Raw genomic sequence first — 9,791 nt, 5'->3', positions numbered from 1 at the left:
GTCACCGCGATGCGGGGACGGCGGGGGGAAACACGTGTTAGTGGCCAGGGTCTAGGACAGGTCATTTCACACTGGTGTCAGGTAGATCCTTCCAGTGCCCAAAGAGCGGGGCTTTATGTTGCTCCCACTTTACAAAGGAGGGAGCATGTCAGAGATGCTGAGCAACCACACCAAGGCCACAGAAACGGGTGGCCACTCCTCTGGGGATGGACAACTCACCCACCACCAGGTATGCGGGCACCTGTGGGTCCCAATCCTGGCATCCACTCTGAAAATGTCATCTCTTTCCTTTCACAGATGAAAACCGTTTTCAAAAAGAAAGAAATGAAAAGGGAGGGAGGGAGGGAGGGCGGAAAAGAAAGGAAGAAAAAGGGCCAAAAATTAAAAAGCACACAAGCACAAATGAGTAACTTTTGCCAGATGTTACCTAGCTTGTAATTAAAGGTGCTAGGGTTGATCTTAGGTCAGTGTGACCCCATGTTCTGTATCCCAGAATGCTTTTCCCCATGACACTCAGCACAAAGTGTGTGTTCAATAAATATTGTTCAAATGATGGATGAGAGAGCTCCGGGAGGATCTGTGGAGGAAGAGCCGACTTCCCCAAGCAGGATGTGTGTGGTGCAGCTCAGCCCTTCCCTGCCAGCTGCGAGCAGAATCACCGGCCTGGGGTCTCGCAGGGAGGCTGGAGACCTGCATGGTGGCTCCCTGCCTGATTGGCCCCATGAGGCTCTGAGAGCCAAGGCTAGGAACAGCTGCTGGCTTCCCAGGTTCAGAGTTGTTGTCATCAAGTATTTATTAAGCTCCCATTGTGTGCAGAGGGGGTTCCAAAGGCAGGGGGCCAGAAATGAATGTATTTCCCTTCTTAACAGCACCTGCCTTAGGGATCAGAGAGGAAGACAGGCTGGGAATCTCCAGGCACTCCCCGGGTGTTAAGAAGGAGGTGTCTTCCTGGCTGCTTGCCGAGTCCCCCTCACCCTTGGGCCTCTGCCAGCTCCTTCAGTAGATAAGAGTGAGGAGAGGATATCCGGGCGCGTGCGCGGCACACACCACAGTGCCAGCCAGGCCCAGGAGCGACAAGCCTGCAGTCTCTCGTTTTCCCATGCATGGCCACGCAGGCCCCCAGTGCCCCACCTCACTGCTCCCACAGGCCCCACCTGTGCCCTGCTACCTGTCTTCTTCATTTCCCTCCCCCTCTCCCATCCCCACACCAAGCCACCTATTTGCTTCAAAGCTCCGGATCGCACGTTTAGGTTTGCCAAATAAGTTGCCATTGATATGTGGTTAGTGGCAGAAATGTGTTGTTAGTACTGGGCTTTGGTGATGGATACAGTTTCCAGCTATGAAAAATCAATTTGGGGTGCAGGCTCCTGGCCTGGGCATTTCTGTGCCCCGTGGGCTGCCTCCTGCCTCAGTTGACTGGTCTGGGCCAGGCTGCCGACTCGGGTTCTCCTGACTGTGCCAGCAGGGTCCAAGTAGGACGTGGGGGGACAGTTCCACCAGGTGAGACAGCCTGTGTGTGCCAGAAAGCACTGGGGACCGGTCCACTGGGAATGGAACTGCACAGCAGTGCCACCGAGGCAAGTCCCACCCTGGCTACAGCTGCTCCATCCCGAGGGGAGGCAGACAACACCCAGGTTGGAGTTGGGCTCTGAAGTCAGGCTTCCCCGGCTGGAGCCCTCCTGCCCACGGACAGCCGGGTGGCCACAGGCAAGCCGCCCTCTTGAGCCTCATCTCACTGCTCTGTAACGTGGAAGCAATGAGGGTTTGGGGGAAGACTACATCCAAGTAAAGTGCCATATCCCACAGCACCACGTGTGACAGCCCGGCACCCCTGTGGTACACGGCAGCTGGCCCTTCAAAGACTCCACACCCCTCCTCCCAACTCCACACTGGGCAGTGTCATACTTGGCCTGAGTCAGTCGGGGGCAGGAGCCAGCAAACCCGGAAACCAGGGCCGGCTTCTTCCTGATGAGTAGGTGAGGCTTTCCTGGCATTAAACAGCTACCAGCATATTTGGGTTCAGTGCCCCTCTGCCCATCATCACCCCAAGGCTGCACACCGTGCCCTCTTCCAGAGCCCCTCCAGGCCTCGCTCTCCTCCTGCCCCGTTCCCAGCAACGCTGTGCACCTGGTCCACTGGGTGACCTAAGCCAACTGCTTGGCCTCTTGGGCCAACAGCAAGCCCAGGAAAAGTACTTTGCACCCTCCGTACTGCAGGGGGCTCCTGTGGGCGCTGAGCAAGTCCAGAACTGAACACCTGAGCCCTGCCATCCTGCCCAACCAGGCCCTGCACCCAGGTGTGTCCCTGCCACCGCTACACATGGGCAGCACCAGGGCTCTGACCCCCACTCCAACCGTGTCTGCCCGCGCCCTCAGCTGGAACCATCTTCCACACTGTAAATGAAAAGGTGGGCATCACACAGGTCTTAGACTTGCCCACACTGCTAAGAAGAAACTAGTGGCGCAGCTGGGATCAAACCCAGAGCTGTGCGATGCCAAACCCAAATCCATGAGATTCGGTCCTGTTCGGTGTTTACTGAACATCACCGTGTGACTCCCACAGCGCCCCCAGCTTTCCTCTCACGGCAGAGACAAACGAGGCTGGCTGCCTGGGTGAAAGGGCGGCAGCGCGGCTCCCCGCATGTGAGAGGCTCCGGAGCTCTCAGAGGACAGAGGGCATCTAGGGAGGCTTCACAGAGGCAGCAGGGCCTGGGCCTTACCTTGAAGAAAGGTGACATGCGAGGCCTCTGCTGTCCAGATAGAGGCCAAGGGGGACAGCGAAGCGTCCGAGGAGAGCCAGGAGGACACGTCCACCGGGCCGCGGAAGAAAGGGGCAGCCTTCGGCCGCACCAGCTCTTCCGCCTCGGGAGGTGGGGCTCAGTGCCTGCCCGCCCCCCCAGCCTCACTCCTCACGGCTCCTTCCTGAGCCCCACCATGCTTAGTTCTCCCCCGAACTGTGCGACTCCACACCTCCGTGCCTCGGTGCCCTGAGCCCGCCTGCCCTCGCCCCACGGGGCCTCCCCTCTGCATCCGCAGTGCCCCGTGCTGACCCTACGTCAAGCAGCGCAGGTCTCATCCCCACCTGTACCCCTACCGCAGACTGCAACCTCCCTGAGGGCAGGAGCAAGGCCGGCTTCGCCGTGTCTGCAGCGGCTCCACGGAGCCGGCGAACACGAAGCGTGACAGATTCACCGCGCCAACTGAACTGGAAACGGGAGAGGTCATCTGGAGGCAAAAGAAGTCACGGCCCTTTGACAACAAATAAGAAGCATGATTTTCCTGTCTCCGGAAGCAGCAAGTAGAAGAAATGAGCTCTAAAATTGCTCAGCTTTAAAATTCCAAGATTATGGTCTATAGAGCTTTCCCCTAAAATGTAGACCTGGCTGAAACTAGGTTGAGAAAAGTAACCACTTATGCTCCTCTGACTGTCTCCCAGAGGCTCATATGTCTTAGAGCAGAAGGATCTGATCTCTTCCCACATCCCTGGCACTGAGCAGGCCACCTGGCCGTGGATGTATTCTTTCAGGGTTTCTCGGATGAGCGACAGACGGACGGTAGTGTTATCGGCCCCGCCCCCTCAGACCCTGATGGCCACCTCCAGTCAGTGTTGTGCTCTTATCTGGGAGCTTGGTGGCTGGATTAACTAATGCTCTATATAAAAACTGTGTTTGCATAGTACTTTATTGTTTCCCAACTGCTTTCATATAAATTGCTACATTTGCTCCTCCTGGCAGCCCTGGAAGGCAGGCTGGGAGCTCCATCGCTCTCACCCCATAAACTACCGTTCAGAAAGCTTTATGCAGCTGCTGGAGGTCAGCAGACCACTGCGATCTGAAGGCTCCTCCTTCGTGCCCTTGCGCTGTGTCCACTGTCTTCGAACTGGAGGAAGGCGCAGAGTCCCACCCGCCCACACTCCTGAGACAGTCTCCCTGCTCCCTCAGTTCCACGCCATCGTCCCTTGTCTGTGTTCCCTTCACGTTTTATTTCTACCTCTCTGGGGATACTTTCCCCTTCTCTCTGTGCCTGACATTGTCTATACATGTGTTTTCTCTCCTGCTTTTAATTCACACCAGGAGCTCCTTGGTGACAGGAGCTTGTGGTGCAAATTATAAAGCACACACACACACACACACACACACACACACACAACTGTCAACCTGTACCCACATTGAGTGTTGCATAAATAGGTGAGTTTATGCATGTGTAAGACTTTGGGGCACCTCGGTCCTCAGCCCTGATGGCACCGCTGGCCACTAGGATGCCAGTTGGTAGGTGCAGGCTCCCGTCCACACCCATCCCCTGAGCCCCAGGACACCAGCCCGGCGGTGCAGCCTCTTGCCACACCCAGCAAGGGGTGACTGGGGTGCTTCAGCCCTGCGACCGAGCCCTGCACCGACCCGCAGCTGCTCCCGCACGGTGAGAAGACGGGACGGCACCAGGCAGTGCCCGGGAGCAGCCCTGGGCTGTGAATCAGCCCTCCAGCTTCCACCTGCCATTTTGCTGCCAGTGACCATGACGAGCAGACCCTGGGAGCCAGACCGCTGCAGGCCTCCCTCCTCCGCTGTGAGCCCTGGGACACTTTTTAAATACTTCTCCTAGCAATTTAAATATGTTCAGGGACCATTTTCATCTCCAGAATTAAGGATTATTTGGATGTTACATCATTGCCTTTTCTCTTTTACTTTCCTTTTTAGTTTTATTTTAGGATTCCCTATTTTTAATGTTCATACAGAGATTTCTTTAACTGAAATACCGAATAGTTTCTTTGGTGTGAAAAACTACAATAGTACACAGGATCCTAATGAGATAATTAATAATGTGAAATAGGAAGTAAAGGACTAAAGGTGTAGGGAAAGTGGGAAGGGTGGGGGAAAGGTAATAAGGGAGAGGAAAAAAATATGAGAAACTGAAAAAATGGAAATAAAGTGTTTGTAAATGGGGAGGCGAGGAGGGGGTGAAGGGAGGGCAGGGACAAGGGGAAAAATGAGAATCAAGACCTAGTATGTAAAAGTACAGAATCCCAATGATGAATGTAATTGTATTGTATATCTAGATTGTACCAATAACCTCAATAAAAAGAAAAAAAAACAATTAAATGCTTCTCCTGCTCCCTTCTCTACGGCTCTGGTGTGGGAACTTGCTGTCCTGGCCAGATGAATCAGTTTGGATGGAAACATTTATTTATTCCAAGGATCAAAGGTCACATGGAGGTGCTAATACTTCCGGAAAGAAGCAAGTGTGGAGAAAGAAACGGGAAACGGGCACCGCATGCCAAAGTCCTGTCTCCACGATGCCCTGCAGGGTGCACAGCACACATTCACCTTATGAACCGTGAAGTACGCCTGCGGGGGCTGGACAAGTGTGGGCTGGTACAGGGAGGGCCAGTAGACACCTGACGGGCACCGGCTCAGCCTGTGAGCCTGATCTGGAGTCTGTGTTGTCCGAAAGCCCGTCTGCCTGGGCCAGGCCGGAGAGGACAGCCACTCACCAGCTGTGCCCTGCCACAGACTCGGCTGCGACAGGGCGGGGCTTGTCTGTTCACTGCCTGTCACAGAGCATGCCCTCAAGTAAGATGTGCTGAACAAAGTGCTCCTTGGCCCCAGTCCCAAAAGGCTCTGAGGAAAAAGTCTGTTTCCCAAACCCAAAGGGCCTCCCTTACGCCCAAGGGAGGCCCCCCAGCTGGGGTAGCCATGAGCCCTGGAAGAGGCAGCCAGTGCTCCCCAGCCCTGGGAACCACCCTCCGGCAGGTAGGGCATGGAGCAAAGCTGGGCAGCGCGACAAGAGCCCTCTGCAGAGAAGGGGCTTGAACGCTCTTTGGCCCCAACTGGCCAAGGCTCCGCTCACCCCCGGGGGCACAGCAACCCGTGGAGGGTTTGTGAGGAGTGTGGCGGCCCCTGCTGGTGGCCGGTGCACACAGCGTCACACACAGGAACCTTGAGAGAAGAGACCCCGGGCAAATCTCTGCTCAGCACAATCTCCCTCCTCAAGCCGGGGGAGGACCCAGTGCAGGACCAACCGACAAATACTGTGCACAGCGAGCCTCTGTCTGCACCAACAGCCCTGCCCTAGTCGAGGTTGAGAATAAGAGGCGGGAGAGGACCGCAGAGGCCTCGGGATGGGCCCTGACTTGCAGGAAAAGAGCTGGGCGGTGACTTGTGTGAGATGCCTCCCTGCTGTGTGACCTTCCACCTGCTGTGACCCCTCAGTTGCAGTTGGATGTGACAGCTTAGCCTGCCGCAGCCCCCCCACCCTGTCGACTCTCCCAAAAGCATCCCAAATCCAAGCTGCAGCTCAGCTCCACTCCAAGTCACTGCTCCAAGGGAGGAAAGAAGCCCTGTGCCTCGCTATGCACGGACCCTGCTGGGAATCGCACAGCAGGGCAGCCTCTTAGGAGCCTGGCTGCCTCTGCCTCCTTCTCTCCGGTACAGGTAAAAGCCAGAGGGTTGCTATGGACACTGTAGCTGGCTCTCCCTCCTCAGTCATAGTCTGGAACTGCCCTCCCTGCTGGAGTCCACCTCTAACTGTGGAGCCTCCCAGCAACCAGGAAGCTTCCCAGGAGGTCCTGGGCAGGGAACGGGCAGCTGATGAGGGCAGGAGCCCGTGACAAGATAGAAATCACCTGAAATCGCGAGCAACAAGTTCAACCTGTGTAGGTAGCGTGACAAAACCAATGTGAATTTAGCAAGAATTATAAAAGCGCCGTGTCTTCTCAGGCTTCCCATCCAGTAGGACGCTCCGTCACAGCGGCCAGCAGCTCTCGTGAAGATGCGAAGAGGAGGAGGAGCCAGGAGGCTGTGGCCATGTACAGAGCAGTCTACAGGGAAGACTTTCACGGAACTCAGGACAACCACGGGTCCAGAGCCGTTCCGAGCCGAGTTCCAAGCTAGGCTGCCCTGTAAACGAGCCTCAGCTGCCCGCTACCCTCATTTGTCCCCGAGAGCAGATCGCTCACCACGGCGGCCCCCACCGCGACCCCAAAGCTCGCACCGCCGGTGGTGTGGCCCGAGACCGTCTCTTCTCACGCTGTGCCTACCGTGTGTCACTTTGAGGACCTTCTTCTCCAAGACGTCAGGACTCTTCCCCACTGGGAGGCCGGAGCTGTTTCTCCTCCACCGGTCTCTCCAGCGGAATGCAGCTTTCCTGGTGCCGAGGCCCACAGGTGCCCACCTGCTCACCAGACTGAGGAGCTCCACAGCCACCGACCTGAGTCTGGATGGACAGCAAGTCCGGTGCGGCAGAACCAGAGGCAGCACACGTGCTGGCCTTGCAGGTCCCTGGGACATGGAGGAGCTGTGCTACCTCCTCGGAGGCTATGCCTGGTGTCAGGGGAGTGGCCATTAGCACAGTCCACTCCCCACAGCAAGCCTGTGGATGAGGAGTGTGGAGGAGGAGCACAGGGCCTCGCCAAGACCGGAGAGGGACAGACAGGCAGGGAGAATGGGACAAGACAGACGGGAGACGCCTGCGTTACATGTGGACACACATACGGGAGACAGGGAGAGGGGAAGGGGTGAGAGGCTTTCTAAGTCCCCTTCACAGGTCTCTCCCCAGGGCTCACTGTCCCCATTCCTCAGAGGCCCTGGGTCCCAGCAGCCCAGGAGCCTGCCCCTGGGATGGAAGGACTAAGTCACAGGCTCGGCAGCCCGGCTCCCTGATCTTGGCTCCGTCCCACCCGGCATCTAAACGCCTTGCCTCCAAATGGGAATGCGGGAGGCTGTGCATCTCAGAAAGCACGCGGGCCAAATGGGAGCCATTTCTCCAACCAGGGAGCTTTTTCCTACCACTTAGGAAATCTTGCCTCTCTGACTATTTCCAAAATTGTGTTCCCATGGCCAATTTTATGACAAATTACTGTTCCAACAGTCCCTGCAGCTATCACAGGAATTCCTGGGGGCCTGGGGAGTGCTAATTTTCTTCTCTTAGCAAAATACTTTCTTCCTCCTGCAAACCAGGGATTAAGCCTCCTGGTGGTCCCAGGAGCTGGTGGATGTGAGTCCTAGAAGGAGGAAAGGCCAGCAGCTTCCTGAGTCTTGCCGCTTCCATCAGCAAATCCTCTGCACCTGCTGGGAGGGGCGGAGAAGGACAAGCAAAGAAAAAAGGGTGAGCACTGCCCAGAGCCCCCACCTCAACGCTCCGTTTCCACAAGGCCGGCCTTGATCCGCCGGCGAGGCACCTCTGCGTCTCCCACAAAGGCCCAAGAGCCCGCTACTCCCCACACCCAGGAGAAGTTGCAGGCCACCCGCACACTACCCCCAGCACCTCGGCCCTCAGTTCAGGAGTCATGTCCTGGAGAGAGGAAGGGAGAGCCTGCAGGCTGGACCCCAAAACGGAACTCAGGAAGTTGATTTGTGGGCATCGGCAAGAGACCAGCGAGCCACATCTGCACCCATCAGATCTTCCAACTGGGAAGGTCTGGGCTCCAGGAAGTGTCTCGGCCCTCAGTTCAGGAGTCATGTCCTGGAGAGAGGAAGGGAGAGCCTGCAGGCTGGACCCCAAAACGGAACTCAGGAAGTTGATTTGTGGGCATCGGCAAGAGACCAGCGAGCCACATCTGCACCCATCAGATCTTCCAACTGGGAAGGTCTGGGCTCCAGGAAGTGGCCAGAGAGCAGTGGCCAGCACTGTGCACCCCTACAGCCACTGCCTGGGGACATCCATCTCCTCCGCTTACCTCCAGGTGTGTGGCCTACTCAGAGCAGAGCTTGGGTCAGGACCCCAGAAGCCCCACCTGCCCTGAGCACGGTCCATCTTCGCGGATGCCACGGTCCGGGTGCTCCTTGTGCCTGAGGGTCTTGTGGTGAGAGCAGGAGCCTGAGCAATGTGCCCTCCAGCAGAGACACCCTACTTCTGGGGGACCCCTGAGTCTTCTGTCTCTCAACCCCTAGGAGCTTGGAGAAATCCAAGTCGGAGCAGCCCAACCCCAAGGCCGAGTGCAGCCACACGCGGTAGGTGGGGGCTGTGGTTCTGGCCCCTCGCTTCCCTGTCACCCTGGCGAGGGCTACTGTGACGCTTTGCCAAACGATGCACCAGAAGGAGGGGAGTGACGGGCGTCCGTGCAGCAGGCAGTCCGTCAGCTGCACCGCAGAGGCGACACTGGGGGGTGGGTGGGAGTCAATGACTCAAGGCGGGTTTGGGGATTATCTGTTGTTTTCAGTTATCCACAGCCATCATCACCATGGAGAACTGGGAATGGGGTATGTGCCTCCCCCTCAGCGAAGCTGCTGGCACTGGAGATGTGATCCGTACTTGGAGCCACTGTGGAAAAGGGCTCAGGGTGGCCCTGCCTGACTCTCCCTGACTGAAATGCCGTCCCACAGCTCCTGGCACCTGGCACCTCCCGCTCCCTTTAAAAATGGCTGGAAGAGAGACACATCTGAGGAGAAGACCTGAGTGGAGGCTGGTGCTTGCTCTGACCAGGGAGCCAGAGGCACAGGCCAGGGCGGCCACAGTGTGGATGCAGAGCCGCGCCCCAGTGCGGAGCCAGGCATCTGTGGGGCCCACACCACCTGCCTGGGGACTCTCCCGCCCTAGTCCGGCGTGGGCAGCCAGGCCCCATGTGGGAGGCGAAGTTGCTGCGTGTGTCCATGCGGACCTTGCGCAGTGGACACTGGGTGCCCCCGGCAGGCGAGCAGCAGGGCAGTGCCAGGGCCCTGAACCCAGTGCCTGGTCGCATGGACGCTGATCCCGAGGTGGCCACAGCATGTTGCACAGCCTAGAGAGTGCGTGTGGGGCTGGCTGGAGGCCCTGTCCACAAGCTCCGACCTGAACCCATCACCAGCAGCGGTGGCACAG

General features: G+C 57.4%; 1 protein-coding gene across 1 annotated transcript in view; it reads right to left on the bottom strand.

The window, feature by feature from the left end:
* The window catches only part of LOC109118645 (small conductance calcium-activated potassium channel protein 3), a 6,384-nt gene extending 2,089 nt beyond the window's left edge, over positions 1-4,295 (bottom strand). The window contains exons 1-3 of the mRNA XM_019210586.2: positions 4,220-4,295; positions 3,782-3,878; positions 3,094-3,204 (exon numbers count right to left, since the gene is read on the bottom strand). Coding sequence (XP_019066131.1) covers positions 3,094-3,204; positions 3,782-3,878; positions 4,220-4,295 — 284 coding nt within the window. The remainder of the gene's footprint in view (positions 1-3,093; positions 3,205-3,781; positions 3,879-4,219) is intronic.
* Positions 4,296-9,791: the final 5,496 nt, after the last annotated feature.

This window comes from Fukomys damarensis, unplaced genomic scaffold (genome assembly GCF_012274545.1).
Source record: "Fukomys damarensis isolate Sample0158 unplaced genomic scaffold, DMR_v1.0_HiC HiC_scaffold_33, whole genome shotgun sequence".
NCBI classification, from domain to species: Eukaryota; Metazoa; Chordata; class Mammalia; order Rodentia; family Bathyergidae; genus Fukomys; species Fukomys damarensis.
Note: the sequence above shows the minus strand (reverse complement) of the source record. Positions and strands in the feature narration are given on the sequence as shown.